Source organism: Corythoichthys intestinalis, chromosome 4, assembly GCF_030265065.1.
Source record: "Corythoichthys intestinalis isolate RoL2023-P3 chromosome 4, ASM3026506v1, whole genome shotgun sequence".
In the NCBI taxonomy this organism is placed as follows: Eukaryota; Metazoa; Chordata; class Actinopteri; order Syngnathiformes; family Syngnathidae; genus Corythoichthys; species Corythoichthys intestinalis.
Window position 1 is genome coordinate 56239737 of NC_080398.1, and position 19095 is coordinate 56258831.

At 39.1% G+C, this 19095-nt stretch overlaps 1 protein-coding gene across 2 annotated transcripts in view; it reads left to right on the plus strand.

The window, feature by feature from the left end:
• The window catches only part of LOC130914348 (intermembrane lipid transfer protein VPS13B-like), a 625421-nt gene that overhangs the window by 425224 nt on the left and 181102 nt on the right, over nucleotides 1-19095 (plus strand). For both annotated transcript variants that reach the window (XM_057833447.1, XM_057833446.1), the window contains exon 38: nucleotides 4642-5001. In XM_057833447.1, the coding sequence (XP_057689430.1) occupies nucleotides 4642-5001 (360 nt within the window). The remainder of the gene's footprint in view (nucleotides 1-4641; nucleotides 5002-19095) is intronic.

Here is a 19095-nt window from a genome sequence, read left to right on the forward strand (position 1 = left end):
AGCTAGAACAAATTGGAACCATGACTCTCCTATGTCCCTGGTTTCAGTCAAATTACAGCTTCTAAAAACTGCTGTCAGTTACTGTATACAAGCTTGCACACCTCCGAAACATCTCGACTGGAGACATTCTAATATGATTCATACGGAATTTGAGGCATGAATATGTATGAGGCTCTTTTTTGACTTGGGGGTTCTACAGGTAACCTTGAACCATTTTTGCTAACACAAACAAACGCTTGCACAAACACCCTCCTAACATACAGGCAGTGTGTAATTGGACACATCGCCACCTGTGTCTGACAGCGTCTCTGCTGTCGAAAGTCAAGCGTAAAATGTCAGACTGTGAATCAAAGGAAGCGAAAGATGAAAACAAACTGTGCGGTTGTTGCACAGGTTCAAAGGGAAACATTGTCACGCTTGACCTTGCCAAAAATGCATGGTAACCTGCTTAAAAAGCATATTTTATCCATGCACCACTGCTGTTTTGAAGAAATATAGATGTGCACGCACCTTTTTTAGACTATGTTTCACAGTTTCTGTCAAGCTAATCAAAAATGACATCAGAGAGGGCCTGTATATGATTTCCCCAGCCTGTTCAAATTAAAGACTGGTCTCTAAAATTTTGGCACAACTATCATTCATTTTCTACCTACAGAAGTGACGTGTGCTCCTCTGTAAGGCCTTTCACTGACTGCGACTACCGTAGTTTCTTTAAGATGACCTACATTGATGATATATAATTTCTTTAATCTCAAACCCAAGGAGTAGAGGCATTTAATGACATAAGTACAGGCAAAAAGAAGAAAATCTATTATTTTGAATAAACGATTACTAGTACATACAGTTGTATGAAATAGTATCTGAACCTTTAATATTTCTCACATTTCTGTAAAAAATCACCATCAAATGTGATCTTTGTCAGAGTCACACAGATGTAAAAAGTGTTTGCTTTAACTAAAACCACCCAAACATTTATAGGTTTTCATATTTTAATGAAAATATCGTGCAAACAATGACAGAAAAGGAGGAAAATAAGTAAGAGAACCCTCTGCCTAGAGAGACTTAAAGAGCAATTGAAGCCAATTTTTCCAAACAATTTAAGTCAGGTGTGTGCCCAATCACTGATGAGTGGTTAAAGCTGCCCTGCCCACTATAAAACACACACCTGGTAAGAATTGTCTTGATGAGAAGCATTGTCTGATGTGCATCGTGGTTCGGTCAAAAGAGCTGTCTGATGACCTGCGATCAAGGATTGTCGAACCTCATCATTATTTTTTCAAGTGTAATTCGAGTTTATTATGTGAATTTATACCTCACAACAGTCTTTAAGGACTACAACATAAGAACAATTGGCTAACGTCCGCTAGCTCAAATGCTATAAAATGCAAATTTTTATTTTTTTATTTTTTTTTATTTTTTTTTTTTTTAACAATGCTCCTAACACTTCGTTCAAACACATATTCCCATGAAAAACTGCTAAATATTGTCAAGTTCAAATACGAATCTTTAGGTAGGCATTTATAATATTACCCAAAATATGGAGAGAAGGCACCTAATTGAGTTGAAAAGCTTGCAAGGAGAAGGATTGGAAACTATACAGCAATCGTTCTGCCTAGCCCTTCCTTCACCTCGCTTTTTATTTGGGATGGCCCTAGCAACAGACGGGTGTCTTGCCCTAAAAGGGAAAGGGGAAGCAAGCTGGAGACACCCCTTGTATTTGTATGGCTATGTGTGTGCATGTAGGTGGAATTATGTACATGTGTGTCAGCACATTTCAGCAAAGCAAAGCCTCTTCTGTCTGTCCTTGAACAGGCAAGAGGCCTCGTCAAGGCTTCTTCAAGACAAAACATTAACAAATGAGCAAAAGCATTTCTTCATTGCGAGCAGCTATTAATTAGGGCAATTATATAATAAACATCTTAATTATTAATTAATTATCTCATCAAATACATTCCATGAAGCAATAACATTTGGAAAGTAATAAAATGCAACAATATCTTAAATGTCCAAGACAGTTTAGTTTCTCAATGTATGTGGCTTGTCCTTGAAGTTGACCTGTGGAACCTGGGCCGGTTTAAACCAGTCAGAATGACAAGGCAGTTCTAACAAGAGCTATACAGTGTATCATAAAAGTGAGTACAACCCTCGCATTTTTGCACATATTTAAGTATCTTTTCATGGGACAGCACTGACAAAATGACACTTTGACACAATGAAAAGTAGTCTGTGTGCAGCTCATATAATAGTTGTCCTTTGTACTGTCTTCAGAAGAGGCTTCTTCCTGGGGTAACAGCCATGCACACCAATTTGATGTAGAGTCCGGCTTATGGTCTGAGATCTAACAGGCTGGCCCCCCACCTCTTCAATCTTTGCAGCAATGCTGACAGCACTCCTGTAACAAGTCGCATGTCATTTTGGAGGGAAAATGACAAGCAGTACTTATTTTGGACATTTAGGGATGTATGTTTTTTCAAAGTGGTGTAGTCACTTTTGTTGCCAGGGGTTTAGATATTAATGGCTATATTTTGAGTTATTTTGAGGGGAAAATAAATTAACTCTAATATATAAGCTGCACATAGACTACTTTTCATTGTGTCAAAGTGTCATTTTGTCAGTGTTGTCCCATGAAAAGATATAATTAAATATCTGCAGAAATGCGAGGGGTGTACTCACTTTTGTGATACACTGTACATGTCTATAGTTCTCAATCACAAAAATGTACTCCATCACAATAATCAATACTTTATTGTGAGCCTTCATTGGTAAAAGCAAATATTTAATCACCATTTAATAATTATCTTATCAAATATACCTCTAAATTATGAATGCATAAACAATTATTAGCTCAAACAAAAACTTACAACCTTATGTTGTCCTTAACAGGGAGCAGCTGGATCTAGCCATGCAAGATGAGTTATGTCATATTGACTGATGCCACTAGAGGGCAATGTATCCTTCCAAATCAATAAAAGTAAATGCAACCACTTTCAAAACAAACCATAACAACACCACTCTAATTAAACAAATCTTCAAAGCAGCTAAATTTCATTAAAAGCTTTTGTCTAATCAAATTACTCGAGTTAATCGATTAATCATTGGAGCACTAGTTGCAAGGGTACTTTTTTCTTCTGGGTGGGATTAAAAAGAGACAATGTTGGCAGTCAGGCAGAGAGCACAGACTGTGATGAGAGCAAACTTTATGTGATTACAGCACGGGTGGGGTTGATTAGGATGGGGCCTTGTGGAAAATTAAAATATCTGGTTGACTAAAAGAAGCGAAAGACAAGAAGATGAGCTACATGAAACGGAGGAGGAGAATAAACGGGTGTAAAAAAAGTGGGGGTGGACAGTAACTCAGTCAAAGTGAACAGCTGCATACTGCATACGCTTTTTATTCCTTCTCCGGAAAATTTCATGGCATAAGTCAGGTGGAAATGATAAGCTACATTGCACAGCAAATTGCACCTAGCGCTGCCCTCCAGTTCCATCCTTCCTTTTTACCATCTGCCTCACTTCCACTGGATTAAACAAAAGAATCCAGGTTTCAGTGGCTGGGACTGTGTGTGTGTATGGCTTGCCTCTCCTGGCAGTGCTCCTGTTCATGTCATCTCGTTCTTGTACCTGGGAATGATACAGTACATACGGAAGGCCTAACCCCCCCCCCCCCCCCCCTTAGAAGCACGAGTGCCTTGAGGATACCATGAAAAGCAGCTGGACTTGTTTTGAGCTGCTTCCCTCTCCCATCATCACGACCAAGTGGAAAAATGGGATAATGGAAGTGGTGTAACACAGCATGGAGTTAATTCATGTGTCTCTGTAAATTCCAGTCAAGTGTTTGAAGACTGCACTGCACAAAGGCACAACCAAAAGACATCTTGAATTTATGTGTCTTTCATGAAGAAAAGATTCCCTTTTATGCTCTTCCACATTCATTTATGTTATGTATGTTTGATTATAAGAACAGGAGAGCGGGACTGGAACCATCTGTTCTTTAACACGTTTTTGCAAGCAAAGCTGAACCATCATAGAAAGAAAGAAGAAGTTTGATTTATGAGATACGATAAAATTCAGTGTCCTGTGGGTTTGGTAGCAGAACATTTTCTTCTGTGGAACACTGATGAAGAGTGTCCCTTTTTTTATTGAACCGAATGGAATTTGTTTAGTTATGGTCGATTTTCAAATTACTAACAGGGACCGCACCCAACTTTATATTTATTCAGGTTTTGTCTTCAGTTACTAACATTATAAAAGCTTGTTTTAGCATTTGCACGTACTGTACCAAGTAACCCTTCACCAAATTACCCATCATTAAACGAAAAGACGAGTAAATTGCGATTTCACATGCACTGTAGCAAAACCACAGTTTGAACCACCCACAAAGCCTCAAGAGCAGTAAATGTGTGTGAGTATGATAACAATATATTTGTCACTACCTACCTGAAAGCATCGCTCCGTTTAGCTCTCTTAATATCCTCCTTTTAACTCAACACTTCATAAATATTCTACAATCAGGCACAAGAGATTTTCCTGTTTTGTCAGCCATGAATCCTGTCCAGTGAACATGTAGTAACATTTTGATAGCACAATGTGCTTGTATTTAATTGTAGTCATCTAATTCCATTGCTGTTCTTTCCTCCACAGCTGAACTGAATTTACAGTTCTCTCGCCCCTTGAAAATCACCCCAACACTGGTCAAACTGGAGCAGACCAAAGCCTACCTGAAGAAAATCTTGCCAAACCACACGTGGAACACCGCCACCCCGCATTCATCCCCTGTAAAATTGCCAAGCAGGGCCTTTTCCCCACCCCATCAAAGTCCAGGCCTGAGTAAAGCCAGCAGCATTGATGCCTTGGCTTTGTCCTTCCACAAGGTCTCTGTCCAAACTACACAGATTGTGGTTGTCCTGGAGACGGAAGCCCATCCAATGAAGCCCAGCGTGACTGTGTCTGTGTCATCTCTGATGGGTAATCTCAACTTGAAGTTAGGCCCAAGTATTGAGGGTGAGTAAAAGAGAAATATGTGAATCACTCGCATTAAAATGTAACAAACAAATGCATGTCTAAAATGAAAATACTGTGGACCCTTATGATACCAGTACAGTCCATTCCATGACTAAGCTCGTAATGTGAATGTGCTCGTTAGAGCTGGGAATCTTTGGGCACCTTTTGTTTTGTACATTAGTTCCAATATTTTTAAAAAATCCTCTCAGGCTAAACCAAACTACTATTTCAGTATCAAGTTAACATATAACAGTAAACAAATTTACGAAAATAACAGTAAATAAAAAAACTCCAGTCCCAATTCTGTATCAGCAGCTTTAAACTACATTCAATCAATTTAATGTTGTGATTCAACTGTCACAATTGTTAAAATTGCTCGTTATTACATAATTTCCCTTCTGTCTACTTTTGTCAAAGTTTAAAACTATTTAATCATTTAAAGATAGATTCAAGACAAGATTCTGCCGATTTAGGAGTATTTTAGATAAAAAGTTAATTAGGTTCACTACAACAGAGCCTTCTAGAGAGGTCTACTGCTTTAACATGGCGGCTGTTTACTTACGCAGGAAAGTGTCATTTCGCATCTCTGTTCAATAATACAAGTTCTAACACCGACGTCGTCTGTCATTTTGCATCTAGTTCTACATATATATGATATCTACTGTAGCCGTATGTTTGTAGCAGCTAGCAACTGGGCGTTGTTTGTAGCGGCTGTCAGCCGCAGTCAGGTATGATTGTTTTTTTTTTATCTAGCGGCATGAGTTGAACATGATATTTACTCTCGGTCTGTTCCTCATTGCGTCCCAACGACTGTGTTTTACTTCCACTTTACCTGGTATAATTCAATAAAAGGAATTTGGATATTTGTGAATCGTTCTCAAATCTTCCACGGCCAAATCGTGAATAATCTAAGAATCGGAAATTTCGCACGCCTCTAGTGCTCGTATCATGAATGTTTTCTCCATAAGAAATAATTGAATTCCAATTGATACGCACACTCTTGTCATGCTTTCTCTTTATTTTTTGTTGTTGCTTTTTTCCATTCCAAGCATTTTTTTTCTCTTTTTTTTATCCACCGTCTTTGATCGCCATTTTCTTTGGCTACATGGTTCATGTTCACCTGTGAGCACAAATGATTCGGATGCACTTCAATACAAAATTCTACTACGGGAGACCAGGGGATGGACTGGAATTAGAAAATGGCCCTGCCATTTCTGTCCTGGGCAGCCCACCTTGTGTTACTTACGGGAAAATAAGAAAGAGCGTGGTGATTTGTACTTTTGTAAAACATTTTCTTGTAACTGAAGCAACTCTAGCCTCATGTATCACATACCTGTCCACTTTGGGCCAAGATAGCCCTTATGAAACTATGGGGTGCCGTTTGTAAAGTAGCACATGCTCATTTTCTCACATTTAGTGCCACACAGTGTTTAAAATGGTGTGAAACTTTTAGTCTTTTTTTTTTTTTGTCCTTTTCACATTTACATTATTTAGCAACTTAAATATTCATTTTTAAATACGAAGTTTTTGACCTGATTGTTTAAATCCAGAACTAAATATTTAATTTAAATCTTAAACCTATATCCTATATCCTAAATGTTAAATCAGGAAACGGTCGGAACTAAATATTTAGCTTAATATGCAAATTCACATGACTGGAGACCGGAAGTAACAAAATAAAAGCAGGAGCACACAAAATACTCTTTAAATAGTTTCTCCTTAACATGTATTATACCTATATACAGTGCCTTGCAAAAGTATTCGGCCCCCTTGAATCTTGCAACCTTTCGCCACATTTCAGGCTTCAAACATAAAGATATGAAATTTAATTTTTTTGTCAAGAATCAACAACAAGTGGGACACAATTGTGAAGTGGAACAACATTTATTGGATAATTTAAACTTTTTTAACTTATAAAAAACTGAAAAGTGGGGCGTGCAATATTATTCGGCCCCTTTACTTTCAGTGCAGCAAACTCACTCCAGAAGTTCAGTGAGGATCTCTGAATGATCCAATGTTGTCCTAAATGACCGATGATGATAAATAGAATCCACCTGTGTGTAATCAAGTCTCCATATAAATGCACCTGCTCTGTGATAGTCTCAGGGTTATGTTTAAAGTGCAGAGAGCATTATGAAAACCAAGGAACACACCAGGCAGGTCCGAGATACTGTTGTGGAGAAGTTTAAAGCCGGATTTGGTTACAAAAAGATTTCCCAAGCTTTAAACATCTCAAGGAGCACTGTGCAAGCCATCATATTGAAATGGAAGGAGCATCAGACCACTGCAAATCGACTAAGACCCGGCCGTCCTTCCAAACTTTCTTCTCAAACAAGGAGAAAACTGATCAGAAATGCAGCCAAGAGGCCCATGATCACTCTGGATGAACTGCAGAGATCTACAGCTGAGGTGGGAGAGTCTGTCCATAGGACAACAATCAGTCGTACACTGCACAAATCTGGCCTTTATGGAAGAGTGGCACGAAGAAAGCCATTTCTCAAAGATATCCATAAAAAGTCTCGTTTAAAGTTTGCCACAAGCCACCTGGGAGACACACCAAACATGTGGAAGAAGGTGCTCTGGTCAGATGAAACCAAAATTGAACTTTTTGGCCACAATGCAAAACGATATGTTTGGCGTAAAAGCAACACAGCTCATCACCCTGAACACACCATCCCAACTGTCAAACATGGTGGTGGCAGCATCATGGTTTGGGCCTGCTTTTCTTCAGCAGGGACAGGGAAGATGGTTAAAATTGACGGGAAGATGGATGCAGCCAAATACAGGAACATTCTGGAAGAAAACCTGTTGGTATCTGCACAAGACCTGAGACTGGGACGGAGATTTATCTTCCAACAGGACAATGATCCAAAACATAAAGCCAAATCTACAATGGAATGGTTCAAAAATAAACGTATCCAGGTGTTAGAATGGCCAAGTCAAAGTCCAGACCTGAATCCAATCGAGAATCTGTGGAAAGAGCTGAAGACTGCTGTTCACAAACACTCTCCATCCAACCTCACTGAGCTCGAGCTGTTTTGCAAGGAAGAATGGGCAAGAATGTCAGTCTCTCGATGTGCAAAACTGATAGAAACTTACCCCCAGCGACTTGCAGCTGTAATTGGAGCAAAAGGTGGCGCTACATAGTATTAACGCAAGGGGGCCGAATAATATTGCACGCCCCACTTTTCAGTTTTTTATTTGTTAAAAAAGTTTAAATTATCCAATAAATTTTGTTCCACTTCACGATTGTGTCCCACTTGTTGTTGATTCTTGACAAAAAATTAAAATTTTATATCTTTATGTTTGAAGCCTGAAATGTGGCGGAAGGTTGCAAGGTTCAAGGGGGCCGAATACTTTTGCAAGGCACTGTATATTGTTATTATCACAATGACTCATGTCCAAGAGCAGACTGCCACCGTTGACTAGGTTTTATTCATTTTCAAGCAACGTAAACAGACAATCTCAGCTGCTCCACCAGTTTTTATTTTGTTACTTCCGGTCTCCGGTCATGTGAATTTGCATATTAAGCTACATATTTAATTCCAACTGTTTCCAGATTTAGCATTTAGGATATAAGATATACATTTAAGATTTATATTAAATATTTAGTTCTGGATTTAAACAGTCAGGTCCAAAACTTCTTATTTGAAAATAAATATTTAAGTTGCTAAACTAATGTTGTAAATGTGCAAAAAAAAAAAAGGGACTCTAAAAATTTCACACCACATTACAATGTGTGGCACTAATTGTGAGAAAATGTTGTCGTAATTTTGAGCATGTGCTGCTTTACAAACGGCGCCCCATGTGAAACATAGTTTTTTTCCCCGCAAAAATTAAAATCCGAGCGGGGGTGGTGCAATTGCAGGGTAGCTTGTATAGTGTTCCCGTATATTTACTGTACGCCGTATCCATTAAAAAGGTTGTGAAAATTCAGTACAAAATAAGGGCTGGCGAAAATAAAGTTGAGACTATGGTCAGTTGATTAATTACAAATCCTGTAATTAACAAAATTGAAATAAGTAGAAATAATTATAATCTGCATGTTCTCCCTGTGGCTCTCCGCTTCTTCATTTGTCTGGTTTAACTAATGGAGAGAGAGAGAGAGGCGCTTAATGTTTATTAATTTCTTAATAATGTATGTATTGATATTATTTTATTGATTTTAATCAATTTTATTATTTATTAATAAGTGTTGTGTTGTTTTGCTGCTACAAATTTTAAAAACATGCTTAACAGTTTAGCATGAGATAAAATGTGATAAACTATTGTTAGTCCTCCCCTGGGGAAATGTACAACTATATCGCTAAAGATTTTAAACATTGTGGAAATAGGTATAAATTGCAGCACATGCAAACTGACTTCATAGAAAACTAAAACAACGCTGTAAATTAAGAATCTACTCATAAATTTCTTTATGTTAATCACTCTTTTTAGTTTTTACACACACATATACACACGCGCGCACGCACATGAAACATGGCGACAGCGCCTGGTGACATCCCCGCATTTGCTGACGCTGTACAGGCTTTTCTGTGACTAAACATAACAGTTTTTCTTCCAAATTTCGCCGCATCAACCGGCTTTTCAGCCGCGTCTCTGCACCTCTCTCTCATTCATTTCCGTCGCAGTTGTCCGGGGTGAGCGGAGCACTGATATATTTCATTGGACCAGTGTTGGTTTTGGGAGCCATTTTAATTTTCGTCTTAAGTCTTTTGGACGAAAATACTTATTTGTCTTAGTCATATTTTAGTCATTTCAAAATGTGTTCGTCTTCGTCTAGTTTTAGTCAACAATTTTCAAAATGTTTTCTTCTATGAACTTCAAAAGTGTTAGTCCATGAATAAATAAATAAATAAAAGGTTTCCAACAATTTCGAATGAACACGACGAACGAGCATATAACCATCGAGTCTACCAGGATATCACCATTTTCATGATGATACACACTCAGCAGGAAAACAGCACATTATTTGCAATTTACCTGGACATCACGAACTGTATGTAAAATGTTTTCCAAGAGTTTCCTAGAGGGTGTATGTGCTGGGGGAGTGCAGCACATCAGATGAGTGACACGACCAAACACTGCTCAATGCGTGCTAACTACACATACAATAAGAAAATATCACACATTGTGAATTTATGACGGAAACTGGCGAATGTATCTCGTTCTTATGTCGTCAGAAGACAACTGGCATCAATGTCCTTATGTTTTAGTCTCCAAAGACACCTTTTCAGCACGTCGTCATGAAAAAATTGTTCGTTGAGGAAATATTTTCTAAATCGGCATCGTTGACGAAAACACTGCATATGACTAACAAAAATTGGATTAACAAATGGGCCGCGTGCCAACGCCGAGAAACTTTTTTTTTTTTTTTTTTTTTTTTTTATTAAAGCGACACCGGTCCAAAAATGTGAATCAGTCCACCAGGAAGTGCCCGATGGTCAGTCCACCTCTGCCATAAACAATAAGGATGAGAAAGAGGGGAACTCTGAGCAGATGAGGGATTTTGTTGACACGAGGCGCTCGTACGACCCCAAGCGAGACGTCGAGACACTTAGGGAGACTAGACTTGCATGCCACTTGGCGGGAAGCGGGGAAGCATGTAAGACATGTCTTAGACTCTATGGTGGAACGGAATCCTTAAGTGTGGTGTTCTTTGTTGAAATTATCAGAAAACACCACACATAATAAGACCAAAACTGTTATATGTGGAGAGTCTGTGACAGATTAACAATCTTTTAAGATCTGAAAATCCTTATGTATGGGTGCACCGAGCCCAAAGACCATCTGAAGAAAAACAGCCCCAAAGCCACCATTATGCTTTACTGTGGTGTGGTGTTCTTTTGTTGATATGCAGTGTTATTTTGCACTACAGTACCTTAAAAATTACGGCTGGTAAATAAGAAATTCATCCTTGGTTTCATCATACCATAAAAATGTCTCCAGCATGCTTTTGGAGGACAGCATGTGTTTGCTAAATTTAGCCAGGCTCTTGACTTGTTGTACCCATCTTTCTTCCTTACCCCATAGCCCAGACATAAGTAATACAGTAAATTGTTGTCATATGTAGGAAACAAGTCACACTTGCCGTATATTCCAGCAGCTAATTTAATGATGCAGTTGAAGGCCTTTTCACAGCCTCCATGATCAGTTTTTTTCTTGTCTTTGCATAATTTTGGTTGGTAATGTCACTGCCAAGTGTTATTCACTTGACAAGGATAGCCTTCACTTTATTGTATTTAGTGTTAAGAACTATTTAATACTCATTAAAATATTTAAATGTGATTGGTCAGTTCTGTCTTTAGCCACATCCCCAGTTATAAGACCGTGGTGCATGCTTTGCAAATTTTCCATAGGCAAAAACATTTGTAATCATGAAAAGCTTTGACAAAAGACCCATATCTTTTCCATGTAGTAGATAGAGGTTTCAATTCCAAGTGGCATGTTTGTACATGCTACATTGCTGTGGAAGTGCTCACTACAGTTTCTGAGGGACAAAGACAAAATTGGAGCAGGGCTACATACTGTAAGTGCCTGCATCTGTTTTACAGATGTTGATATAGGGTTACATTATACTAGGATATGTGTGTGTCAAAGCATCTAATTTAAACCTCAAACAACTAGCATTTTGTTTACTTAAGTCTACTTAACTACACAATGACACAATCTTACATGCTGCCCCAATTTTCATCAACTTTTTTCCATCATGGATGTGTTGACTCTGATAAACACGTATACTGGAACCTCTTATGGATGAACTCAATTTGTTACAGGATGTCAGTCAGCCTCCAGTTTGGTTAGATACAGTATATTGATAGAAGAAAAAAATGTAATAAAGTAAGATTAAGAGCTGGTATTTGTGAAGTATTAGAGAATGAGAAGAACATTCCCACAGTCTTAAATTTAATGACCAATGAAGAAGAATTCATGCTCTGAAAGATTAATGAGTCTCGCTTAATAAAATTGTGTATTTTTATGTAGTTGTTTTAACTGTAAATCAAGGTAACCAATTAGTAAAACATTAAGATAATATATTCTCGCCCTCGACTTTATGTAACCTCACACTTGCCGATGCTGGAATTTTACTATACTGTAAGCCTCTGTCACACATATTAGGTTTTTGTTTCTTCTTTTTGTGTCACAGTGTGTTGTGGCTTAGCTTTCTCTTGTGTATTGCAAAAATTGAACAACTAACAAAGAAAGTAATCAAAATGTAACATCTTTTGCTGCTTACTGAACAAAACACTTTACTTAGGCTGCATTCAAACTGCAGGCATTGCTGATTCCAATGGGATTTTTCCTCATTTTTAGGGCTGACTGTTAACGCCGTGAAGTTGTCCCCCCATCAGACGCAAATTTATAGAAAAGTTATGTCATTCGTTTGTGCTCGTTTTGATTTAAAATGGCTAAAAATGATGGCAATCATTTGTGCTGTAAAAAAATTCATTTGTGCTGATATCGTTTTTGAGATATTAATTACTATTATTAATAGTGATGACGTCACATAGCCCCCCCCCATTAATTGCAAAATGGACCCAAAATGGTGCCATTTGTTTATGCTACATTTGTACCGTAAAAATTTCAGTTTTTGCTGCTATCATTAAAAAAACACAGACAAGGCTGAAAAAGCAGTTTCTGCTCCTGCACCCCTCCTGAAAATAAACTGCTGTATTTTAAGCCAAAGGAACTGTTGCGTTTGAATTAGGTGTCTCCGAGCGGAACTTCAAGTCACCTGAGTTTTCCGCCATATATATTTAAATAATAATTTTGAGTGATGATGTGAATCGCAACACCTCTGTTGTGGCTGACGAAGCGTACCAACTCTCTCAATATTGGCTTGAGATGACATGACCCTAAGCTGACATGGGTTGGGCTTGAGATATTAATTTCAAGTGATAACATTACTCACAGCCCCCCCCCCCCACACACACACACACACACACACTGCAAAATGGACCCAAAGGAGAGCTATTCATTTGTGCTACTTTTGCGCTAGTTTTTGTGACACCCCTTTGTTATTTAGAGTGTTTGTACGCTTCGCCAGCTGCGACGGAGATGTAATGATTGACGTCATCACTCGAAATTAATATCTAAATATTGATAAAACGTTAGCAACACAAACGAAAAAAATGTTATAGCACAAACATAGCTTTAGCGAATAGCATCATTTCGGGTCCATTTTGTAATAAAAGAGGGGCTGCGTGACGCCATCACTCGAAATTAATATCTCAATATTTAGAAAATGATAGCAGCACAAACGAAAGTTTTTACAGCACAAACCAGCACAAATGTAACACAAACAGTTGAACAATTCTTAGCCGTTTTTAATCAAATTGGGGTGCTGGTTGACCTCAGATTGACCTATAAAAGAATTGGTAATATCTCAAAAACAATAGCAGCACAAATGAAAACTTTTTGAGCACAAATTAGCACAATCCTATGACATAATTGTTCTATAAATTTGCGTCTGATTGGAGTGCCAACTTCATGGAGGTCTCACTGTTCACACTATTTTTAGCAAGTGTCTAAATATAAAAATGGGCGGTCGTGGAGCAGTTGATAGCTTGAGTTGTCCTGGGACCGAAGGGTCAGCAGTTCGATTCCCGGCTATGACTGCCCACTGTCAAACTGCTCTTGGGCAAGGCACTAAACCCTAACTTGCCCCCAATGGGTTGGCAGCGCCTTGCATGGCAGCAGCACCATTGGTGTGTGAATGTGTGCGTGAAAGGGTAAATGTGTGCTAATGTAAAGCACTTTGGGAATTGTAATAATGTAGATAAAGCGCTATATGAGTACACTCCATGACCAAATCAGATCTGGGCCTGTTCAGACTGGTCCACATTATTAACACACACTTTGCTGTGGCAACAAAGGCATCATCCTACATGGAGTGATGTCATGGACAGTGAAATCCCATCCGACCTGTTCAGACTGCGATGCATCTGGTCCATATTCATATCTATACTTTATATAAATGGAACTTTGTATGTGTGTGTTTGTTCCTTATAGACTCCAAAACAGCTTGGTGGATTCGGATGAAATTGTATAAAGTGTTTCTTTAGGTGTCTGGGAGTGTTTTTAGATGTGTTTGATCTTTGTAGGCTTCCATTTAATGCGGAAATTTAATTCGAAACTCCAAAAATTGTTTGGATAGGTTGTGGCTTTGAGTACTCCACAAGAAGACGCTGGATTTTTTTTTTTAAATGTACATTTTTCCAGAATATTAATAAGGAGTTCATTTCGGCTGGATGTCTTAATCTCTATAAAGTCGAGTTTATCTGTGTGGCTGTCTGTATGTTCATGTTTTATGGACGCCAAAACGGCTGGAGAGATTTTGACGAAATTTTACACCGTTGTACTTCATGTATCTGGGAGTGTTCTTGGATGGGTTTTATCTCTGTAGGCCTCAATTTAGTGAGGAAAATTAATTTGAGACAAAAAAAATGCCAATTTTCACCTTTTCACCTAAGCAACGGTGGGTGCTGCTGAGTTTGAGGTTTCTATGTGTCGGTTTAGCCCCAACAACCCAGCACAAGTACTATGCCCGGCAATGCTGGGCCATACTGCTTGTCTGATTTGAAACTAACTCCCATATGTGGTTTAAATCAGTCTTGCAAAAATCAGATTTATGTGCTTTTTAACTGTCCAGACGACAAAAGAGCCATCCAGTTTGAATCTAGATGGGTTAAAAATCAGATTTTGGCTGCCAGTCTTAACAAGGCCCTAGACTTCTCGTGACATCAGGCTTGACATTTTTTTTGAGAGCAGAAGCACACACCTACATTTAACCATAGGTTCGATTGTGTTTTATCTTATAACAGTGAGCCATAGACTTCATAATATATTGGCGGGGCGCAGGGCCAATTAATAAGGGGCCTAACTCCATCAAAGCTGACCAGGTGAAAACACAAATATTTTTTTAACGTTGAAAATTCTTGTGACTAAATGCTTAAATCCCTGGATTCTTTATAGATATGAACGTAAAACAGTCTCAATTTTTGGTTAAAAGCAACAACAACAACAAAAAATGGGCTGTTAGCATTTATTTTATGTAAATATGTCGAATGTGCTGCTAGTCTTTAAGCCACTGTGGCGCCGCCTTATCACCACAAAGAGCTTTTTACGTTGAAAATTCTTGTGAATAATTGCTCAAATCCCTGACTTCTTTATAGATATGGATGTAAAACAGTCTTGATTATTAGTTGAAAGCAAAAAAAAAAAAAAAAAACGGGCAGCTAGCAAATACAGTGCCTTGCAAAAGTATTCGGCCCCCTTGAACCTTGCAACCTTTCGCCACATTTCAGGCTTCAAACATAAAGATATAAAATTTTAATTTTTTGTCAAGAATCAACAACAAGTGGGACACAATCGTGAAGTGGAACAAAATTTATTGGATAATTTAAACTTTTTTAACAAATAAAAAACTGAAAAGTGGGGCGTGCAATATTATTCGGCCCCCTTGTGTTAATACTTTGTAGCGCCACCTTTTGCTCCAATTACAGCTGCAAGTCGCTTGGGGTATGTTTCTATCAGTTTTGCACATCGAAAGACTGACATTCTTGCCCATTCTTCCTTGCAAAACAGCTCAAGCTCAGTGAGGTTGGATGGAGAGTGTTTGTGAACAGCAGTCTTCAGCTCTTTCCACAGATTCTCGATTGGATTCAGGTCTGGACTTTGACTTGGCCATTCTAACACCTGGATACGTTTATTTTTTAACCATTCCATTGTAGATTTGGCTTTATGTTTTGGATCATTGTCCTGTTGGAAGATAAATCTCCGTCCCAGTCTCAGGTCTTGTGCAGATACCAACAGGTTTTCTTCCAGAATGTTCCTGTATTTGGCTGCATCCATCTTCCCGTCAATTTTAACCATCTTCCCTGTCCCTGCTGAAGAAAAGCAGGCCCAAACCATGATGCTGCCACCACCATGTTTGACAGTGGGGATGGTGTGTTCAGCGTGATGAGCTGTGTTGCTTTTACGCCAAACATATCGTTTTGCATTGTGGCCAAAAAGTTCAATTTTGGTTTCATCTGACCAAAGCACCCTCTTCCACATGTTTGGTGTGTCTCCCAGGTGGCTTGTGGCAAACTTTAAACGAGACTTTTTATGGATATCTCTGAGAAATGGCTTTCTTCTTGCCACTCTTCCATAAAGGCCAGATTTGTGCAGTGTACGACTGATTGTTGTCCTATGGACAGACTCTCCCACCTCAGCTGTAGATCTCTGCAGTTCATCCAGAGTGATCATGGGCCTCTTGGCTGCATCTCTGATCAGTTTTCTCCTTGTTTGAGAAGAAAGTTTGGAAGGACGGCCGGGTCTTGGTAGATTTGCAGTGGTCTGATGCTCCTTCCATTTCAATATGATGGCTTGCACAGTGCTCCTTGAGATGTTTAAGGCTTGGGAAATCTTTTTGTATCCAAATCCGGCTTTAAACTTCTCCACAACAGTATCTCGGACCTGCCTGGTGTGTTCCTTGGTTTTCATAATGCTCTCTGCACTTTAAACAGAACCCTGAGACTATCACAGAGCAGGTGCATTTATACGGAGACTTGATTACACACAGGTGGATTCTATTTATCATCATCGGTCATTGAGGACAACATTGGATCATTCAGAGATCCTCACTGAACTTCTGGAGTGAGTTTGCTGCACTGAAAGTAAAGGGGCCGAATAATATTGCACACCCCACTTTTCAGTTTTTTATTTGTTAAAAAAGTTTAAATTATCCAATAAATGTTGTTCCACTTCACGATTGTGTCCCACTTGTTGTTGATTCTTGACAAAAAAATTAAATTTCATATCTTTATGTTTGAAGCCTGAAATGTGGCGAAAGGTTGCAAGATTCAAGGGGGCCGAATACTTTTGCAAGGCACTGTATGTTGAATGTGCTGCTAGTCTTTAAGCCACTGTGGCACCGCCTTATCACCACAAAGAGCTTTTTACGTTGAAAATTCTTGTGAATAAATCCTTAAATCCATGGATGGTATGCATGGTACGAAACTATTATAATTACCTTGAATCCTCGAACAAATCACTCCTGAGACAATCCTTCCTGTGTGTATACCACATACAGCTTTCGTACTTTTTTTACCTAAATCCAGCATTACGTTGGTTTTAATAGTTACTGCGACCGACTGCTAAGCATTACTTAGCCTTAACTGAAGCTGAGTGTGGGCAGGCCCCCTACCGTAGGCGTGGCGCAGGGTCTGGCGGAAGTGTCATGTCAATACAGTGGGGCAAATAAGTATTTAGTCAACCACCAATTGTGCAAGTTCTCGTACTTGAAAAGATTAGAGAGGCCTGTAATTGTCAACATGGGTAAACCTCAACCATGAGAGGCAGAATGTGGGGGGGGACAGAAAATCACATTGTTTGATTTTTAAAGAATTTATTTCCAAATTAGAGTGGAAAATAAGTATTTGGTCACGCAAGCAAGATTTCTGGCTGCCAAAGAGGTCTAACTTCTAACGAGGCTCCACTCGTTACCTGTATTAATGGCACCATTTTTAACTCATTATCGGTATAAAAGACACCTGTCCATCACACTCCATACTCCACTATGGCCAAGACCAAAGAGCTGTCGAAGGACACCAGAGACAAAATTGTAGACCTGCACCAGGCTGGGAAGACTGAATCTGCAATAGGTAAAACGCTTGGTGTAAAGAAATCAACTGTGGGAGCAATTATTAGAAAATGGAACACAAGACTGATAATCTCCCTCAATCTGGGGCTCCATGCAAGATCTCACCCCGTGGCATCAAAATGATGACAAGAACGGTGAGCAAAAATTCCAGAACCACACGGGGGGACCTAGTGAATGACCTACAGAGAGCTGGGACCATAGTAACAAAGGCTACTATCAGTAACAGAATGCGCCGCCAGGGACTCAAATCCTGCACTGCCAAACGTGTCCCCCTGCTGAAGAAAGTACACGTCCAGGCCCATCTGCAGTTTGCTAGAGAGCATCTGGATGATCCAGAAGAGGACTGGGAGAATGTGTTATGGTCAGACGAAAACAAAATAGAACTTTTTGGTCGAAACACAGGTTCTCGTGTTTGGAGGAGAAAGAATGCTGAATTGCATCCGAAGAACACCATACCCACTGTTGAGCATGGGGGTGGAAACATCATGCTTTGGGGCTGTTTTTCTGCAAAGGGACCAGGACGACTGATCTGTGTAAAGGAAAGACTGAATGGGGCCATGTTCGAGAGATTTTGAGTGAAAATCTCCTTCCATCAGCAAGGGCATTGAAGATGAGACGTGGCTGGGTCTTTCAGCATGACAATGATCTCAAACACACAGCCAGGGCAACAAAGGAGTGGCTTCGTAAGAAGCATTTCAAGATCCTGGAGTGGCCTAGCCAGTCTCCAGATCTCAACCCCATAGAAAATCCGTGGAGGGAGTTGAAAGTCCGTGTTGCCCAACGACAGCCCCAAAACATCACTGCTCTAGAGGAGATCTGCATGGAGGAATGGGCCAAAATACCAGGACCAGTGTGTGAAAAGCGTGTTAAGAGTTACAGAAAACGTTTGGCCTCCGTTATTGCCAACAAAGGGTACATAACAAAGTATTGAGATGAATTTTTGGTATTGACCAAATACTTATTTTCCACCATGATTTGCAAATAAATTCTTTAAAAATCAAACAATGTGATTTTCTGTTTTTTTTCCTCCACATTCTGTCTCTCATGGTTGAGGTTTTTTCATGTTGACAATTACGGGGCTCTCTAATATTTTCAAGTGGGGGAACTTGCACAATTAGTGGTTGACTAAATACTTATTTGCCCCACTGTATATAATGAAGTCTATGAACAAGCATATTCTAAAACTATCTCCCCTCATATAGTTATACTGGTGAATTACTACAAATATTTAGTTTGCACCCCTGGTGTTTTGTGATATTACTGCAGTTTGGCTGGAAAATGTTTGACATTACGGCCCAACAAGATTATGTCGACATTTTACATGTGTGTTCTGAATAGTGAAGCCATAAATCTAACACTGTCAGCGTACGCTGCAAAACTTTTTATTTGCTTCCTCGTAATCCCTATTTAAGCACTTGGTGAGAACCTGTGATGTCTAACACATTAAA